The sequence below is a fragment of the Salvia splendens genome, chromosome 13 (assembly GCF_004379255.2).
Source record: "Salvia splendens isolate huo1 chromosome 13, SspV2, whole genome shotgun sequence".
NCBI lineage: Eukaryota > Viridiplantae > Streptophyta > Magnoliopsida > Lamiales > Lamiaceae > Salvia > Salvia splendens.
The window spans coordinates 935,994-956,432 of NC_056044.1; the positions used below are offsets into that span (position 1 = coordinate 935,994).

A 20,439-nucleotide genomic window follows, 5' to 3' on the forward strand; every position below is an offset into this window, starting at 1 on the left:
AGAACCATTCTTAAACGTAGAACAAATGCCAAACGGAGGTCGTTAGATCTTTTAATCCAATGGTGTTGATTTGCACAACAACTTCCCATTACAACCAAAACAATTATTAATGGGTGAATGCAGAGAAGTGAAAAAATAAAGCACGCATGGACTCTTCTTCGTTTCATTCATTCTTCCATCAACATGTGAGTTTTTTCACATGTTGAGTTCGGAATGTCGTGAAAACATAGTCTAATATGTATGATTTTTAATCTTGACCGTCATTTTTTCCTCATCCAATGAATAAAATATGTAGAGTTCTAGGTTCTACACTTAAGAATGGTTATATCTTTAACGCAACCCTATATATATATATATATATATATATATATATATATATATATATATATATATATATATATATGGGGTCCTGTTAGGTTGAGGTTATTTAGCTAAATTGAGAAATGAGATGCAATATCAGCAACTAATCCACAAGATTAACTAAATGTCAACAGCTATCACATTATGTCAACACGAGGGTATAAGTGTCATTTCGTGTTTTAATGTGTCGGATTGTTGACATGGCTTTTATGTCTAGTTGACATGACTTATAATTGTTGTTGACATGGTTTCTATGTGCAGTTGACATGGTTGTACGTGTAGTTGACATGGCTTGTAACACAGTTGACATGGCTTGTATGTGTAGTTGACACGATATGTACCGTAGTTGACATGACATGTATGTGTCGTTGACACGATATGCACCATAGTTGTCATAGTGTCACCAGCTTATATATCAAAATGTCAACAACTGACAAACACTGTAACAAAAGCAAAATTGATCAATTGCATAATCCTCTCGCATTTAGATCTGCTCGATTCTGGCCGCAGCTCTACCAACATGCAGATTGCGCCGGCCTTGATCGCCTTCAGCCTCGACTTCTTCGACGCCTCCAACATCTACATCAGCAGCTTCAGCGCGCACGAGCTCGCCTTGTTGCAGATCTCGTCGGAGACGATCTCCAGCAACGATTTGAAGCGTGTCAATGGAAAATTGCTACTAGCCAATCCTCAATCACAACGAATCGAGATTGAACACTACCTCAATACACAGGTAAATCAAAACAACCATTTGTTGCTGTCAAATTGAAGAGAAAACAGAGTAATTAATAATTGCAATTTCGTCAACCGAAACAGAACGACAGATTGAGAATCGCACTATATGAGCGGCGGCGGCGGCAGACGGCGCTCCTGGTGAGGAGTTATGATTCGAAGATCCAGTCTCTACCGAAGCAGAGAGACGACGAGATCTCGAGAGCGGGTGGAGGAAAATGGACCTGGAGGAATGGGTGAGGAGGATGGAGAAGGAGGAAGCTGATGTGGCAGAGATTGGCTCAGGAGAGCGAGGTTATGGCGGCGTCGCTGATGGCGCGGATGAAGGAGGCGGCGACGGAGGACACGACCAAAATTGCCTTCTTATTCGTGGTGATGTCGGCGATTGAGATGGTCTGGAGCTCGTCGGAGGCGTCGAGGTAGGATAGGGTGGCGTCAGGAAGCTTGTCGGCGACGGAGATTGTGGCAGAGATTTTGGGGGCGGCGGAGAAGCGGAGGGGCTGAGATCGAAATCTGCGGCGGGGATTTGGGAAGGAGATGGAGAACACAAGCGGAAGAAACCCAATTTAAACATAAAATTACCATTACGCCCTTTCATAATTAATTAAACTAAAAATATTTTCCATGTGGCAAATTCTGGACCACTCATTTAATAAAAATGAGTGGCTGATAATGCATCTCATTTCTCAATTAGGCTAAAAAATCTCAATTGATCACAACCTTATATATATATATATTAAAATGACCTAAAATGATCTTAGCATGACATTAAACTCAAATATTATAATATGACCTAATTGCTTAATTATGACCTTCCGTATTTTTGGTTAATTATTGATCATTAGATCATCTAATCCTAGGGCCAAGATTTGGGCTGCATTTCTGGATTTAAATGCATTTTTATTTTGTTCATCTCCCTATATATATATATATATATGCAAAAGTAATAATAAAAAAAGTGAAATAGTAGATTTGACATTATTTTATGGAAAATTTTTGAAATGAGATACATATTCGAAAACTTCGTATCAAAATCAAACACGTATCATAGACTGTTGGAATTCTAATGTGTCGTACATAAAAATTTCTTTCTAAAGCAAATATTAATATACTATTACTATAGACACAAGTGTGATTGTGATTTTTGTAGATAAAAAAAATAGAACTTTAATTACACAAAATTTATCATAAGTTTTACAAGTTAGTGATATTCATCTATTTTGTTAAGAACGAAAAAAGGAACATGTATTATATTTCCTAGATTTCTAACTTTTTGCTTCATAGCATATCATGATTTGATATATTGATTATAAAACTTACTCTGTCCTCTTGGATTCTATGTAATGAAATTATAAAGAAGCAAGATTTAATGTGCATAGATTATGTTCGATATTTAAATATAGGTATTTTATGTGTGACCATTCAAAATTGTTTTGTGGACCCAATTTTTTTCCTATGGCAAGTTGATGATCAATAAATACTTCATCGAATCAAGGATTCATCACCTTTTTTTCTCAATGAGATCTTTGTAGGATTAGAAACTCGATTGGCTATGAATATTTGAAACGTGAATAATAGTATCACACTATTCTTTTGATATTTTTCTTTCACGGAATATTCTATAATTAATAATTTGATCACGCATGCACAAGTTGATATTTAATTAATTTAGTGGAAGAGAATGCAAAATTTGATTCCTCTAAAATTTTGAATACTAGATACTTGACCAACTATCCTAAATAATACTCCGATTGTATCATCGTACATTAGTATTTTATTGGTAAATATGAGTCCGACTATATATATGAAAAAGATCACGAGTGACACATATATATCAAATGCGTTATTAAAAATTATTATGAATTTATGGAACTAGTGTATGAAATCAATGACAAATATATGAAACCGAATCCGTAGCACAGTTAATAAGATTGCATCCCACATCGGAAGGTAAAGGCAGTGCAGCAGTCGTCGCTTGGAAGGAATGAATGATGCTGAAGATCTAATGTAAATTCCTATCTCAAAAAAGAGTACTCATGCCAAGAAGTCCTTAATCAACCTCAATGGTATGCATGTAATGTCATATTCAGTGACTTGGTAGAAATAAGTATTATAATGTACACATGCTTTTTCTGAAAAAAAAGGAAAGAAACTTTAACAAGATAATGCTATAATAATATTTTATGCATACATGCATGCATAAATTATATGATTGAATTTATTGCTTTAGAAATTAAAGATAGTTTATCCCCAATTATATCCCATTTCTTATCTTGATAAGTTAATAGTTGCCAATATATGTGTTAGAGCTTCTTTACATGTCATTTCTCATAGTTGATGACAATGCTTTTCTATATTGGAAATAGCTCAAACACAATGTACCAACACTTAGCTTCCACCCTTTTTTATCCTTATTATGTAGGCCATTCTAGAACCTTATCCTGTTATGCTTAAGGTTCACTGGTATCACAAAATATACTCCACTTATCCGCGATTACACGTCCTACTTTGATCTGACATTTTAGTTTTTTAAAAGGATTTTGGAATGCGAGTTCCATTTTCATAATAAAGTACTAATTTTTTAGTGTATTAAATGAAGAGAGAGAATATTACGAAATATAATAAGGTTGACGATGAAGCAAACAAGGCAACGTCAAACATCTTGACATTATCTGTCATCCCCATTTACAAGAGTGAAGTGGTCTCACAACAAGCAACTTCAAGCCGAATGAGAAGCTCTAAACAACTCACTAGAACCCCTTCTTGACGATCTATCGCTTTGAATTACATATAGGGTTTCTCAAAACATTAATGTGATATCTTACACCAAGAATAAGTGCGTGATGACAAACTGTGAGTTTGAGTCATACTTGACATCTTCACAATAAGCTCATTGTACAAAACTTGTTTAATGCAAAGTTCATTACTTGTTAACAATTTACATACATCATTATCCGTTAGTATTTTTAAATGTCTCATTTACTCATTTTGCGATATCTGTCATTATAAGTCAAATCTCACTTTTACTGTAGGGTGCACACTTCACTAACTAATTCCAATCGCCTTGGAAGTATATAAAAGAGACACCCTTACCATATTCTTTCGCATTTCTTAAAACATGTATCAATAAATAGCAAATTGAGGGAATCTTATCCATAAAATGGAGGGTCCCTTCGGAGATATCCGATAAATTGAAACAATACAAAGAAGACTAGCATGACCTTGACCTGCATAAATGGTGAAATAAAGTTTCGTACATGAAATAGGTTTAGGAAACAAAACCTGCCCAAGAAAATAAGCTAGACCCATTAATCAAATGGGCTTGGATGAATTGTGTGTTCGAAAATTGACTCAAGCCTAATCAATAATAGAGAAATGCAATACACAATAAATAATCTACCACCAAGTAATGTTTCTCTTTTAATATAAACTAAAGTAATAGGTTTAGTTTGTCTTGAGTTATATATCCCATTTCTTATCTTCGACAAAATGGATAAAACCTTTCCTTTACAAATAAATTACAATAACTTTTCTTTACTAAGAACTGCTCAGATGCAGTGTATAATATGACCTTTTTATTATCCTTATAATTTTCAGCCATTTCATTGCCTTATATCATCTTTATTTTTGAAGCACTTCAATAAAAAAAATGCGTCTGAAAATAATTACAATATTTCAATTTATTTATTTTGCAGAGTCCCACCATATGTAGTGTGTGCATTCCAGTTATGCAGATGTATTAATTTGATGTATAATAAAAACCTTCAAAATTCAAGTAGATTTATATTCAAGAGACATGTGAGTTGTGCCTCAGCAAATCAAACTAAGTATTGAGCCGAATATAGCCGTTGAGGCTGAGTGATGAAGTGAAGGAATGAGCTCGAGTTTGAAGCTTCTGGAAGTAGTCGTTGGATGCGGTTATAACTAACTTTCAGCTGAAGGGAGTTAGTTGATTCATTCACTTGAATTCACACATATATTAGCCAATAAAAGAGATTGAAGAAGTAGAACACACAAAAATACACACATTATTTGATAGCTTAGCCTTTGCTTGTGACTAGTTGAGGGCGTTTCAGATTGTAGAGTGGATACACCATCTTGTGAGCTCGATTAATAAATTCCGGTTACCTTCTCCGTGGACGTAGGCACTCTCTTGCCGAACCACGTTACTTCCTTTTGTGTATATCACATTTTCTTGTCGATATTCTTTTCTCGTAAGATTGTCATTGCAACCCAACAAGGCACTCAACACATTGGATGAGTTCAATCTTTAACGCATTTGAATTTCATAAATATATAGTCAAATCAAATCGAATGGGCATTTTTACTTTTAAAGAAATTTGGAAGATGCTATTTGAAAATATATATTAAAGTGAAAATTCAAGAATCTAACAATAATTTCGACACCAAATTTCAAGACTTAACAAAAGTGTTCTCGAAATTTCTAAAATGTTTTCTTGCAAATTAAAAACCTTGTCATTGGACATGGTAAAATCCATAAATAAGGCCACTTAATTATTCCAAGCCCAAAAACTGAATATTATTGGATTATAATTTATTTTTTCCAAGAAATTGTGAATTGAAGCCCAATATATTAAACTTTTATTAGGAAAAAAACTGCATTGTAGCAAGAGCTACTACACCATATCCCTCTTGCCACATATTGCAAAACACATACACCATTTTGTTCATAATCAATAGCCATATTTTTCTGTTTTAGCCTATAAATAAAATTAGTCATTTTCCATTTTTAATAACTTTCCATGGCTTCTTATCACATGAACTCAGCAAAAACACCAATAAAACAAGTGTAGTATAGACATATTCCCAAACCAACAAATCACATATCAATATAGATTTTAAAATCCCATCTTGAATTCACAACCAATGATCAACATTTAATCCTATCGCTTGAACTCAAATGCTTAAATCTTCCATATCCTTCGTGTTAAATTCATATACGGGCAGACAAATCTCTCGAAAAACTTAGCATCTGAGGCAGAGTAAAGCACACAAAGAGGAGGCCAATTTTCAATCATGTTTAGTCTGTCCCAAAATCCTCAGCCACGGCTAGTCCCTCACTTTAACATTGTGCCCGAGTGCTGCAGGGCAATGAACGATGCTAGAGACATCGAATTACCTAGTAACAACCCAAATCCCTAAATATCGATGATCTTGACTCATAGATATCTTAGTTTCTTGCAAGTGAGCAAGAGCTAACGCACAACTTAGCAAAGCCAAAAAATGGCTTAGATTGTATTTGAACATAAAGTTATAATAATGGCAAAGGAAAAGGTAACTACAAAACCAGATATCACTTGCAACTTACTTCTGTCACTGCCTTCACAATCAAATCAAATCTCATTTCCTTGAGTCCCAAATTTACCAGAAACAAAATCTCATCAAAGTGTATGAATCATTGGTCCAATCATCCATCAATTAGGCATATACATACATATAAAAAACACATCTTGAATTTCTCCTAAAAAATGTATACTACTTGATCCTAATGCATTAACCAAATAACTCAAGCTTATCAAAGTGTATGAATCATTGATATAATTATCCATCATTCAGGCATATACATACATAAAAAAAACATCTTGAATATTTCCCAAAAAATGCATACCACTTGATCCTAATGCATTAACCAAATAACTCAAGCTTTCATCTCAACTTTAGGGATGCAAACATCACTAAGATGATCCACATAAGGGCTAACAAATCTCTTGAAAAATTGATCATCTGTGAACTTGCAAAGTGTTCTAAGACTAGGCCAATCCTCAATCAAGCCTTTCCCCACAAGAACACCCAAAACCCTAAGCCGCGGCTCATACCTCTTCCCGATGCTGTAATGGAGCGCCAACGGGTGTCCAACGATGCTCGAGGCACCATACTTCCCAGTACCAACCAGAAGCCCAGCCACCTTCCTCATCTTATCAGTGGACACAGCCAGCACCAGAGGCTCCCTCCGAAACATACACAATATGTCGCTATCCGAAAACCCCAGCTCCCGGAAAGCTTCCATCTTTCTCTCCAACCCCTTGCTGCTTATCGAAGCAATGGTCAGAACCCCATAAATGAATGTTTTCGAAGACACGGCTATCCCCATTTCTCTGGTCTTCTCCACAGCTGCAATGAAAACTTCAGGCTTGCGGATGAAAGCATTCCCATGGCCACCATTGAAGACCACATGAACTCTGTCAACAGACACACCACACCCCTTCAAAAATTCGAGATTCGGCTCAAGGGTTTTCTTCAAATTGGTGGTGAGCAGCCTCGGGGATCTCCTCACGGCCCTCAAAAGGGCAGCATTGGATCCCATCAATGATTTGAGGACTGACAATGAAGGGACGATGCAGTTGTTCAAGCTCGAGGCCAGGATTACTGGGCAGGCTGAGATCATACTCGAAATGTCGGAGGGGGAAAAGCCCAATTCTTGGAAGACCTTGATTTTGGGTTCCACGTTGCGTTCGAGGCTGTAGGAGAGCAGAATTGGCCTCCAATTGATGAATTTCTGCAGCTGGGAATTCGAGAATCCGATTGATTTCAGGAATGAGAGCATCGAATTGACCCTTTCTGGGTTCTTGAGGTCGCCCAATTGGGAGGCGACTCGGGAGGAGAATTCGCAAGGGAAATGGTGTTTGTGCACCAAAATGTCGTATACTACATTGTTAGGGTTAGGGTTTAGAGTGGAGAAGAATTGGGGGAGAAAGAGGGAAACAGGGGTGATGCACAATTTGAGATTCTTGTGTGAAGCGTGGTTGAAAGTGAAAAAGGTGAGATTTTTGCGGATGAATGCAGACATTATTGAAGGAAATGGGGAATTGAAGAAGTGAATCAGAAGGGTTTTAGAAAGGTTAGTCACTCAAAGCCGAATTCAAAGAAATGCTGAGATGTTTCAGTTATGTTGTTAAGGGCCTGTTTGATTTAAAAAAAAAACTTGATATGCATTTTTTATCATGACAATGTTTGGTTTCTATGTTAGTGGTTAATGAGACTGCCGGTCATACAGAGCCTAACCCGGCCCTCTCAGGTAGTCTCAAAATTCACCAATTTGATGGGTTAGGGCATTGTTTCAACTCGATTTTCATCGAATGCCCTTTTCCCTCGTGCCGCAATGTGCTATCTCTCCCACTCTTTGTGACCTCTGCTATTGTCATGTTGAGCCGCTGGCAATGGCTTGCGTGTGATGGGTGGTAACGAGCGTCTCTATCCACGGTTGTCGTTGCACCTTTTAAGCTATCACGTGTCTGATTGGGTTGATGGTACTGGCAGACGATGATGAAAGTAAATTTAATTTGGGTCTCTTCCATTGCTCAAATGTATCCAATTGATTATTGGATGTCCTTCTACTATGATGCTCGATTTCATTTCAGATTATTCTCATTACATGCTCTTGCTCCGGATCTTGCTCGATTTGGTTTTTGATTGCTCCGATAATACTAGCTCTACTTGGAACTAACGATTTACAAAATCATGTTACGATTAATTAATACTCCCTAATTCATTACTTTAGAGAGAACTTAATCCACTGCGGTCTTTTCGCTTCTTACATTTGAAACAAGTTCCATAAAAATCTTATCTTACCACTAGCTTCACTAATACACATGTTTCACATCACTAAGATGATCTAAATATGGACTAACAAAAACCTTGAAAAATAGCATCTGTTGATGGGCAAAGTGTCTGAAGAGTAGGCCAGTTTTCAATCTAGTTTTTCCCTTCAAGAACTCCCAAGATTCTCGGACAATGTCAAGGAAAAGGTAACTACAAACCTAGATATCACTTTCCTAGTGATGAAGAGAATGTGTGAAATTCTAGCACTCAAAACAAAAGCTAGAAACTCATCACTTGCCACTGACTTCTATCACTACCTTCACAATCAAATCAAATCTCATTTCCTTGTGTCCCAAAACTACCACAAACAAAATCTCATCAAAGTGTATGAATCATTAGTTCCAATCATCCAAGATACACATCAATTAGGCACAACATCTTGAATCTCTAACAATATGATTAGTCAGTATGGCACTTGATCCTAATCAAGGTTTCAACTCATCTTTGGGGAGTAAACATCACCAAGATGATCTAAATATGGGCTAACAAATCTCTCACAAAACTCAGCATCTGATGATACGTAAAGTGTCTGAAGACTAGGCCATTTTTCAATCAAGTTTTTCCTTTCAAGAACTCCCAATATCCTCACCCGCACCTCATACCTCCTCTCGACGCTGTAACTGATTGCTGCAGGGGAACGAACAATGTCCGAGATATCATACTTGCCGGTACCAATCAGAAGCCGCGTCAACTTCTCCGCCGATGTAAGAAACACCAAAGGGTCCTTCCCGAACACGGTTAAAACGTCAACATCCGTAAACCCCACATCCCGGAAAGCTTGCAGCCTCTTCTCCCACCCCCCACTGCTTGTCGTCCCCGCGATAGCCACAATGCCATAGATGAAAGTCTTGGAAGACACACTCAACCCCATTTCTTTCGCCTTCTCAAAGGACTCCCTTATCACCTCCGGCCTGCGAAGGAAAGCATACCCGTATCTGCCATTGAAGACGACACGAATCCTGTCAGCAGACACACCATTTCTCTTCAAGAATTCGAGATTTGGGACTAGGGTTTTCCCCAAATTGGCGCTTAAAACCCTAGTGCAATTCCTCACAGCTCTCACAAGTCCATCATCGGATCCCATCAATTCCTTGATAATTGATAATGAGGGAATGATCTGATTCTTCAAGCTCGGCCCCAGAATCGAGGGGTGGCTGGAGATGATCCTTGCGATGTCGGGTGGGGAAAAGCCCTGGTCTTGGAGGGTCGTGATTTTGGGTTTAATGTTGCGCCCGCGAGGCCGCCATTTGATTGATGACTCTGTGGAGCTGGGGAGTTGAGAATCCGGTCGATTTGAGGAATTGGAGCATCGAATCGACGGTTTCTGGGTGCTTGAGGTCGCCCAATTCGGAGGCGATTTGGGAAGTGAATTCGCGGGGGAGATCGTGTTTGTGAACCAAAATGTCGTAAACAGAGGGATTGATCCGAGTGGAGAAGAAATGGAGCGAGAGAGGAAGAGAAACAGGGGATTTGCGCAAATCGACATTGTTGGAAGTGAAAAAGGTGAGATTTTTGCGAATGAATGCTGACATTATTGAAGAAAATGAGGAATTGAAGAAGTGAATTTAGAAAGCTGAGAATATTCAATTAGGTTGAAGATTGGAGGAAAATGAAGTTCAATTTCTTCCCCTTAAGAGCATCCACAACCGTGCTCTTGCCAGCGGCACGGTTGTGGGCCCGGGCGGTACTATTCATGCCTGCTCTCTGGCAAGAGCACAACACCCACAACTGTGCTCTTCCGCAAGGACGAGCACAATTAATATAAAATTCAATTACACAAAAACATTTTCATAATACTAAAATTCATTAAAAAAACCACAATAAAAATAACAAATTACAAATAAAATAAAAAGACATAATTAAAATCCTAAAAATTAAAAATTACATAATTAAAATACTAAAAATTAAAAATTACATTGGGGGTAGAGAGGAAGATGAAAATGGATATGAGAGATTGATGATGAGAATTGTGTAGTGAAAGTGTGAATTTTTTGGAGTGAAATTGGGGGTATTTATAGATGAAAGTGTGTATTTTTGGGGTTAAAAAAATTAAAAAAAAAAATTAAAAAGTGGGGAAAAACGGTTATAAACGGATATAATTTTTTAGGGAAGTGAAAATTTTTATTTTTTATTTTTTATCGATTTTTTTAATAAAAATCCGATTTTTTAAAAAAAAATAAAAAAATGTTTGAAACCAACGGCTATGCCGTTGGCGAATGGGAGACCGCCACGTGTGCGTCCGCTGGCACGGACGTGCTCGATACATCGAGCAGCGCCGTGCCAGCGGCGCGGTTGCAGCGGTGGCGGTCCTTCGCCTTGCCGCTGGCACGGACGGCGGTGGCGCCAACCGCCACCGCTGCGGATGCTCTAATGTTTTCGACCAAAAGGAGTAAAGAAATAAACCTTATATAGTACCCCCTCCGTCCGCCATTACTTGGTAATACGAGTTTTAAGAAAGGTTAAGAAAAGTGGGTGAAAAGGAATTAGTGGAATATGAGTCTCACTTGTAAATATTAGTTTTAAATGAAATGTGAGTGGAATGTGGGACCCTATTATCATTTATGGTAAAAGTGAACCGAGACTCCTATTCGCGGACGGACTAAAATGGTAAAACGGGACTCCTATTCGCGGACGGGGGAGTAATATTTTTAATCATCCAAATGTTCTAAATTAAATTACACCTAATACTTTATCCTCTACAAATTAAGAAATATTCAATTTTTGTCATTTTGATTTGTCCCAAAATTAATCCAATTTTATTTTTACTAAATTAGTCCAATTTTCTATTTTTAAAACTTGATCAAATGTCAAACTATAGAATATAAAGAGGTGATTTGTATGATGAGATGAGATGAAATGAAATATGAATAATACTAGTATGATGGTTTTCAATTTCCATAATCATTCAAGTCCTATAAGTTTTGGAATAAGGGATTCAGAGAATCACCATTTCCAATCAGATATAATTAGACCATAGAATATATTTATCATTGAAACAATAATCCAACAATTTCATAAAACAAAAGATGAGCCTTCAGATTATTTTTCTCGTTTGGACATGTAAAAGTTTTTAAATTGAACAAGACTGCAGAAATTGGTGTAAATTTGAAAGTGGTCTAGAACATGAAAAAGTTTGAACAAGAATGGTTTCCTATCAAACAAATACAAGTATGAATCTTTTTCATTGATTCTCAATCTCAATATTGTTGAGAAAATAAAGTAATCTCAATGTAAATTCTTCTAAGAACAACAATCTTGTAAGCAAAACTAACAAGATTAGCATTAAAAAGCAGAACAAGAACATTGATTTTCAGCAGAAACACAACAAAATATGTGAGGCAATAATAGCTGAAATTGACAAGATTAGTAGTTAGACATACTACCACTACTGCACACCAGTTCTTCAAGCATCAGTTCTTATGGATTCATCTCTTTCTGCTCGTAACAACCATCTTCGTGCAATTACTTCTTCTTCAATCTCATCACAATAAGGCCTAATGAATCTCTCAACAAATTTACCATCAGTGAGTTTTAGAACTGAAAGACATGGCCACTTCTCAATCAGATTGCAACTTTCCAGAGGTCTCAGAATCTTTGTGTGATGAGTTCTTCGCCAATCTCATCATAGTAAGGCCTAATGAATTTTTCAATAAATTCAGCATCGCTAGGTCTGAGAACTGTTGCAAGACATGGCCACTTTTTAATCAGATTCCTACTTTCCAGAAGTTTCAAAATTTGTATCCGCGGCTCAATCCTCTTCTCGACACTGAACCCGAGTGCTAATGGAAATGCGACAATACTGGATACATTATACTTCCCAGTAGCAAGCAGAAGCTCTACTTTGCTCTTCAATTTGTTTCCAGATGCTGAAAAAACATGAGGCTGCGTCCTAAACATTTTGAATATCTCATCATCAGAAAATCCCAAATCGCGAAGAGTTTCTAACTTGACTTCCCACATCCCTTGGCTCGTATAGCTAAAAACACTGACAGCATAGATAAAAATAATTGAAGTGCGGGGGACCCCAATCTCTATGGCCTTGTCTACAGATTTCCTCATAATATCCGGCTTGATCAAGAAACCTCTCGGGTGCGCGTAGACTAAGTGAAGGATGTGCTCCATTGGTATCCCACAGCTCTTCACTATTTCCACATTTGGGATTAAGGTTTTCTCCAAATCGGTCACAACAAACCAGAGGCATCTCTTCAAAAGTCTGGCCACATCATCGTTGGATCCCACCAAGCCCTTGAGCAGCAATAAATTGGGAATTATCTTGTTCGTCATACTTGAATGTAAAATCTTCTGATAACCGGAAATCATCTTAGCAATCTCCTCGGAAGAAAGCCCCAAATCTTGGAACACCTTCAATCTGGATTTAATACCCTCAATAGTAAACCCTAGAATCCGAGGATCATATATCACTAATTTTTGCAGCTGAGCAGTCGAAAAGCTATTCTCTTTGAGGAATGATAGAACTGAATCAGCTCTTTGGGGATCTCTAAATTTAGGTAAACGCGATGAAGCTAGCGAAGCCAATTCAGGAGAAAATTGGTGTTTATTCACCAAAATATCGCAGATTTCAGAGCTAGGAATTAATATTCTTTTGATCCTCGAAGTAGAAAAGAAGTGGATTGAGAGAGAGGAATGAACATTGGAGTCGCAGAGAAATGAATTAGGGTTCGACAATAATGAGAGATTCCTACGCACAATTGCAATCATAGTGAACAATCAATAGTACTTGCCTGCAAAATTCGAAGTGATTTCACTGCCCGAGCTTCTTAATGGAGGATTTCTCTAGCACCGTCGCCATGGAAGAAGTGACGCAGCAGCTCAGCACAGCTTCACTCTCTCCCCTCTCTTTCTCGCTCACAGAATTATAAAATTATAATTTAAAATTTGATGTTTTTTTATTTATTACACTTTTTGAAAATGTTAACTTTGATTTTTTTCATAGATTCGTCCTATTTTTCAAAGTAAAAACTCCTTAAATAAATCAAAATTTAAGCTTTATAATATTCGATCTGATTCAAGGATTGTTTAAAGTAAACACTCCTAAAATCGATCAAATTTAAGTCTTAAAATACTCATCTAGTTAAATAATCAACTGAGCTCTCGAAAATCACATGTTTGAATTAAATTAACTGTTACTTGACCTTCAAAATTTATGACTCGTATCAGTAGAAGTTATGCACTCGAATCTTGATGGAGTCTTCCACAACACAAGTTTTTCCACTGTAAAATAACCATGTCGACAAAAGTAGTAATTTGCAGAACTTCACGAATCAGGGAAGCAAGGATCGTGTCGAGATTAGTTCGCAGCAGAGAGCATAAGCTAGAACGAAGGCTCGATCGACAACTGAGAAGAGCAAAGGGAAACAAGCATGCCAATGTTAGAAAACCCGAATCCAGGAGGACTTTCCGGTTGACTTCCATGATCCCTTCGCTCGTGTGAGCAAAACCATTGATAGCATCAAAAACGGATCAAGATTAAAGATTAGTATTACAAACAGGAACCAATTCAGAAAGAAGAATGGGAGGCAGGGAGCATTGCTAACATATGAGAAACAGATGTTTCATATTCTAATAGAATATGTTTGGCAAGATTGATTGAATAATATGTTGAGCACAGGAAGAATTACTACTGCTACAACTACATATCAGTTCTTCAAGCATCAGTTCTAATAGATTCATCAGTTCTAAACCCGAACATTGATCTTTGTGTGATGAGTTCTTCGCCAATCTCATCGTAATAAGGCCTAACGAATTTTTCCATAAATTCATCATCTCTAGGTTTGAGAGCTGCTGAAAGACATGGCCACTTTTCAATCAGATTCCTACTTAACCAAGAAAACTCTAGGTAAGACGTAGAGGAAGTGAAGGATGCGCTCGATTGGTATGCTACACCTCTTCATTTATCTAGACATCCAATAAATAAAGTTAGAGGAAGTGAAGGATTCATATTTAAGCCTTGAAATACTCAAATCTGGTTCAAGAATCGTTACACACACCTTTAAAATCATTTCTTGATTTATCTACACATCCAATAAATAAAGTTAGAAATCATGTAAGAACAGAACAAAACTCTGCAGACTGCAAGTATAAAGAGTAAATGCCAACAACAACAAAAACAGTCACCTCCACAACTGCTCACTCAGTTAGTTAGGATCAACATTTTTTCTGAACATCTAGAAAGCAACACAGAGTCGCAGACAAACAGACATATTTACAAAACATCCTCGAGAACATGTATGCGTAGTCAATCTCAAAACTCGAACAAGAAGTTATACCCTCGAATCTTGATGGACTCTTCCACAACACAAGTCTTTCAACTGTAAAATAATGAAATTTGCAGAATTTCAAGAATCAGGGAAGCCAAGATCGTGTCAAGATTAGTCTGCAAAAGCCAGAATGAGCTAGACCGAAGGCTCGATAAACTGAGAAGAGCTAAGGGAAATAAGCATGCCAAAGATAGAATAAATTATCAAGATTAGTAGATATTTACTGTTTAGGACTCATATTCAGGCTTTGGTGTTGATGAGTTGAGCTAAAACAGTGGTGAAATACACTTCATCCCAATGAAATGGAGACAAGCAGCCAAAGATAGAAAAGATGATCAAGATTAGTAGATATTTACAGTTTAGGATTCATATTCAGGTTTCAGGGTTGATGAATAAGGCAAAGGAACGGCGCTAGAAGCAAATCACAGACACAGAAATCATTGGAAGAAAACTACACACAACGAGAAAAGCCATACCTAAAATAAATCACTTGACATGCTCCAAAATGGAAGACAAACAACAATATGAACAAACAAGTCAGATATTGCTGATCGAAGTTTCTTTCCTTACCTAACGAATGCTGATCAAACTCCCATCTTTCTTTGCCCTTAAAATACTCTATGCATACTTCGCCAAGTTCATTTGAGTACGGGCAAGTAAATTTCTCAAACAACCTCAGAGTTGACAATTTCATAACCATTGAAAGAATAGGCCAAATTTCAATCAGATTCTTAAGTAACATCCACAAACCTGCAGTCGAAACAAAATTTATAATCATAGAAAATGAGAAGGCCAAAAATATCCCACAGGGCAGAACAATCTCAAGAAGATGAACCTACAACATTAATAACTCTAAACAATAACTGTGCAAGTATACTACTACAGCTCCAACTCTTTTTTTCCATTGAAAAAATTCTTTATGATGTATTCTTCTGCAATCTCATCATAATACGGTCTAACAAATGTGTCAATAAACTTATCATCCGTAAGCGCAAAAACTCTTGAAAGACCAGGCCACTTTTTTATTAGATTCCTACTTTCCAGGAGCTCCAGAATCTGCAGCCGCGGCAAAAGCCTCTTCTCAATGCTGCACATAAGTGTCGTCGGGTTAGATACAATATTGGCAATACTGTACTTCCCGGTAGCAAGCAGAAGTTCCACAACCTTCTTTGTTTTCTCCATCGATGAAGAAAACAGTAACGGTGTCTGCTTAAGGAATTTCATCATATCATCGCTTGAAAACCCCAAATCCAAGAGAACTTTCCGATTGACTTCCATAATCCCTTCGCTTGTGTGAGCAAAAACATTGACAGCATCGATGAAAGTAAGTGAACTCTGGGAGACCCCAAACCCCATGGCCTTGTCTACAGATTTCCTCATAACATCCGGCCTCATTAATAGACATCTTGGCCGAAAATGGAGCAAGTGAAGGATACGCTCCATAGGTATGCTGCAGCTTTTCAAGATTTCCACATTCGGCAACAATGTCTTCTCCAAATCAGCTGATACATACCAGGGAGACTTTCTCACAAGCCTGGCCACATCCTGATTGGATCCAAGCAAGCTCTTTAGCACAGTTAACGACGGAATGATCTTATTCGCCATGCTCGAATGCAGAATCGCCTTATTACTAGTCATCAACTTGGCAACCTCCTCGGGAGAAAAGCCCAAGTCTCGGAATAGCTTGAATTTCAATCGAAGTCCCTCAGTGGTAAAGCCTAGAATCCGAGGGTTGTACGAGACGATTTGCTCGATTTGATCGGCGGTGAAGGCGTTCGCTTTGAGGAATAACAGTATTGAATCGGCATTTTGGGGGCATCTGAATTTAGGTAAACGAGAAGCAGCTAGAGAAGCCAGCTCAGGAGAAAAGTAGTGCTTTTGCACCAGTACATCGTAAATTTGGGGGTCGGGGGTTAGGGTTTTACTCCTCCGGGTTGAGAAAAAGTGGAGTGAGGGGGAGAAATGAGCTTTGGAGTTGCAGAGAAATAAATTAGGGTTTGAAAGTAAACGGAGGAGATTCGTGCGAGTAATTGCAATCATGTTCGAATAAATCGAAACTGTAAATTTGCTGTGGTGAGGAATGGATATGACTTGCCTGAAAAAGAGAGCGGATTTGTAGAGCAAGTGCGTTAATGGAGGGTTTCACCACGCCGTCGCCATGGCAGTGACAGTCTCTCTATCTCTCAACTAGTGTGAATACAATTTGTAAAGTCCACTATTTATAGTTTCTCACACTTAATATTTTCTACTCCATTTGTTTTATTTTTGTATTCAATTGGCTAATTTTTTCTTACCTGGTTAAATCAAAATTTGTAATTAATTTTTTTCACTTTTTAGAATATGAGACCGACGCATGTAAATTTTCAGAATATAGATTTTGATCTTTTTCTTTTTTTTCTTGTTCTTGTTAATTTCCTCATAAAATATATGAATTGACCAAACTACTCCACGTAAAATTTCTTTTCCTGTTGTCTTTTAATCTTCCCTAGTTTACATACACTAACCTAATAATTAGAAACCCCACCACTTGCATATGTCCATCTAACTCATCTCGTTTGATTATGACCAGGAAAGATAATCATATTAGCTTTTGTAAACTAGGGAAGATGTAAACAACGATTGAGAAAGAAATCTCATATTGGATAGTTTTGTCATTTCATATACTCCATTTTGTAAGTGAAATAATAAGAGGGAAAAAAAAAAGAAATAAAAAAGAAAAAGGACAAAAATCTCTTATTCTAAAAAAATTGCGTATCCCAATCTCATATTCTGAAAAGTCAGAAAATTAAATCTCATATTCTGAAATTTCTCACTAAAAGTGACTTGAACCTCTAGTTATTGGTTAGAGCTAAACTGTGATTCATCCTCCTAACTAGTTTGTTGGCCCTTATTCCTTATGGACTATGGTAGTAACTAGAATGTAAGATGTATTGATTGAAGTAAAATAGCATACCATCGATTGGTCAAGAAAAATGAGATTCATCAATGAAAGTATGACATTGATGGATACATTCATCAATGAAAATACAACTACTTTCATTTCATTGATGAATGTATTCATCAATGTCATTCCGTATAATCAACCTCAATAGTTTTAAATTTCATACACATAATTAACAAGCCACGATCAAATGAAGCTGGTGAAGAGCCTAATCATCGTAGAAAATTTAACATAGATGAATAGTACATTCAATGATAAAGGTGCCTTGGAGCTTATAGCTCATGAGTTCCCAATAGTTATAAAAAATTAATGAGTATTTTCACAACTTATAATTTATGTCTTAGAGAGTAATAGAAACTACAAGAAACTAGAAAAAAGTAACATGTGTGAGGACAATCTTGAGACTCGTCAGCAGTGTTGTCGTGTTTTTTTTAGCAGTAGTGTTGTCGTTTGAGGACATGATGTATGCTGATAAAATTCTTCTTAGGTCCCTTAACATCCCTTAACATGAAATGTTGACACTATCACTCCACGCAACCATGTTATGAAGTGCTTGTTCTGTTTTGAAATGTAAGGATCAAACCTGCAAAGTTTACTAATTACCGATATCTCTTTTGCCTACCAAGGGATGTGGTTAGCCCTCACCACTAATAGACTCGTTACAAGAAAATGGTTTCAATATATAAAAGCGAGAACTATACAACAAGAAATAACATATCTGCAATGAATGATCTACCCTAATGCTAAAGAGTTGCAAGAAATACAAACGATTAGAAGCAAAATAAGAAGATCAATAAAAGTTTAATTCTGCACAGACACAATCCTTTCACAATATTTATTTTTATTGGAGATCTCAAGGGGGTGACTACCAACAAAATCACCCAAGACCAACAACACTAGGCCACAAACCATAAATCTGGCTGCATATTGACTCTTGCTCATGCGACCACACAAAACTTCACACATGTGCACTCTCACTTTGAAAATAACTTCACTACTCACACATAAAATTGACCAAGTTACTCCAATCCATCTGACCTTGGACCCAAGGGTTTTAGTTGTTACTAATATCCGCTGTCAATTAATCGAAAAATACCTTACGAGGATAATTTATCTTCGCACCCGAGAAGAAAAGACTCGAAGCCCCATCAGATCGAAGCAACGAATACGGGGCAGCCCAAACTCAAAGGATAAGTGGGTTTCGATATTGGGCAGGATAAATGTTGTGCCTTGGTATAAATAAACGGGTCACACAATAAGTAAATTAGACAGGTGAAAAGAGAATAAACAATAAAGAAAGAAAAAGTAAATATGCTTTTTTTAGCTAAAAAGATAAATAATTTACTTATATTAGCACAACCATAAAAAGGAATACATGAGAAAAAAGTGGGTTTCGATATTGGACAGGATAAATGTTGTGCCTTGGTATAAATAAACGGATCACACAATAAGTAAATTAGACAGATGAAAAGAGAATAGACAATAAAGAAAGAAAAAGTAAAGATGCTTTTTTTTAGCTAAAAAAGATAAATAATTTATTTATATTAGCACAACCATAAAAAGGAATACACGGAAAAAAACGCATAGACAATAAAGAAAGAAAAAGTAAAGATGCTTTTTTTAAGCTAAAAAAGATAAATAATTTATTTATATTAGCACAGCTATAAAAATGAATACACGGGGAATGCTTTTTTTAGCTAAAAAAGATAAATAATTTATTTATATTAGCACAACCATAAAAAGGAAGACACTAGAAAAAAACGCCCACCGTGGATGGAAAAGAAAAAAAACGCCCACCGTGGGGCTCGAACCCACGACCACAAGGTTAAGAGCCTTGCGCTCTACCAACTGAGCTAGACGGGCTTAATTGTTCAGCGGAATAGTAATTATAACCTCTAACTTTAATCATAAGACATAAAAGTGTCTAATTAAATAACCACTGAACTAAGTGTACATCTTTCAAATCTTTAAGCACGAATTGAATAGTGATTGATATATTGAACAAATATGCACTTGATTAAATCATAAGCACTTTTACATTATTTCGAGTCAATTATGATAGGGATTATTGAACAATCCCACTCGAATATGTTATACATCGATCATTTAACCTACTTGTTTGTGGTTCGACTGCTCATTATTTCATATCCAGACTCATCTTAATTTTTCATATCTAATCATCAAATTTATCCAATTTACTAAAGCTTTTTGCTATTTATGATTGTAATTAATATATATATATATATATATATATATATATATATAGGGATGTATTCATTTAACATATGATATCTCGTGTTGTTTTGATAGAAGAGTTTCACAAAATGGTGGATGCCGACCAAAATAAGAGTGTATATTTGTTGTTATGTATGCTTGAATCAAAAGAAACATGAAGGTTAAATTGATGATAAAAAAAAAACATACTAGTTGAGTTGAGCTACATGCTTTCTTCGTTTGTTTGGCATCCGACTTTGTTGGCCAGTGTCAAAAACGAAGAATTTACAATTC

The 20,439-nt window shown here is 36.7% G+C and overlaps 4 protein-coding genes and 1 non-coding gene across 13 annotated transcripts; all 5 read right to left on the minus strand.

The window, feature by feature from the left end:
• Positions 1–6,751: 6,751 nt before the first annotated feature.
• On the minus strand, positions 6,752–7,900 carry LOC121762185 (transcription termination factor MTERF6, chloroplastic/mitochondrial-like). Its single transcript, XM_042157992.1, has one exon. The coding sequence runs from the start codon at positions 7,898–7,900 to the stop codon at positions 6,752–6,754; it is 1,149 nt and encodes a 382-aa protein (XP_042013926.1).
• Positions 7,901–9,145: 1,245 nt separating this feature from the next.
• LOC121762187 lies at positions 9,146–10,198 on the minus strand. Its single transcript, XM_042157994.1, has one exon. It carries the CDS (start codon positions 10,196–10,198, stop codon positions 9,146–9,148), a length of 1,053 nt encoding a protein of 350 aa, XP_042013928.1.
• Positions 10,199–12,297: 2,099 nt separating this feature from the next.
• On the minus strand, positions 12,298–13,431 carry LOC121762189. The gene has a single exon (XM_042157995.1). The coding sequence runs from the start codon at positions 13,429–13,431 to the stop codon at positions 12,298–12,300; it is 1,134 nt and encodes a 377-aa protein (XP_042013929.1).
• Positions 13,432–14,290: 859 nt separating this feature from the next.
• Positions 14,291–17,192, minus strand: LOC121761870 (transcription termination factor MTEF1, chloroplastic-like). 9 transcript variants are annotated; one of them, XM_042157573.1, is made up of 4 exons: positions 15,561–17,192; positions 15,000–15,041; positions 14,721–14,744; positions 14,291–14,628 (listed from the first exon to the last, which is right to left on the minus strand). In XM_042157573.1, exon 1 carries the CDS (start codon positions 17,028–17,030, stop codon positions 15,870–15,872), a length of 1,161 nt encoding a protein of 386 aa, XP_042013507.1. In that variant the 5' UTR covers positions 17,031–17,192; the 3' UTR covers positions 14,291–14,628; positions 14,721–14,744; positions 15,000–15,041; positions 15,561–15,869. The 9 variants fall into 9 exon arrangements, with proteins under 9 accessions (XP_042013507.1, XP_042013504.1, XP_042013506.1 ...); XM_042157570.1 differs by lacking the exon at positions 15,000–15,041; XM_042157572.1 differs by lacking the exon at positions 15,000–15,041 and having other exon boundaries at positions 14,721–14,802.
• Positions 17,193–19,721: 2,529 nt separating this feature from the next.
• On the minus strand, positions 19,722–19,794 carry TRNAK-CUU. Its single transcript has one exon. It is a non-coding gene; the product is annotated as a tRNA-Lys (tRNA).
• Between the last annotated feature and the right edge of the window lie 645 nt (positions 19,795–20,439).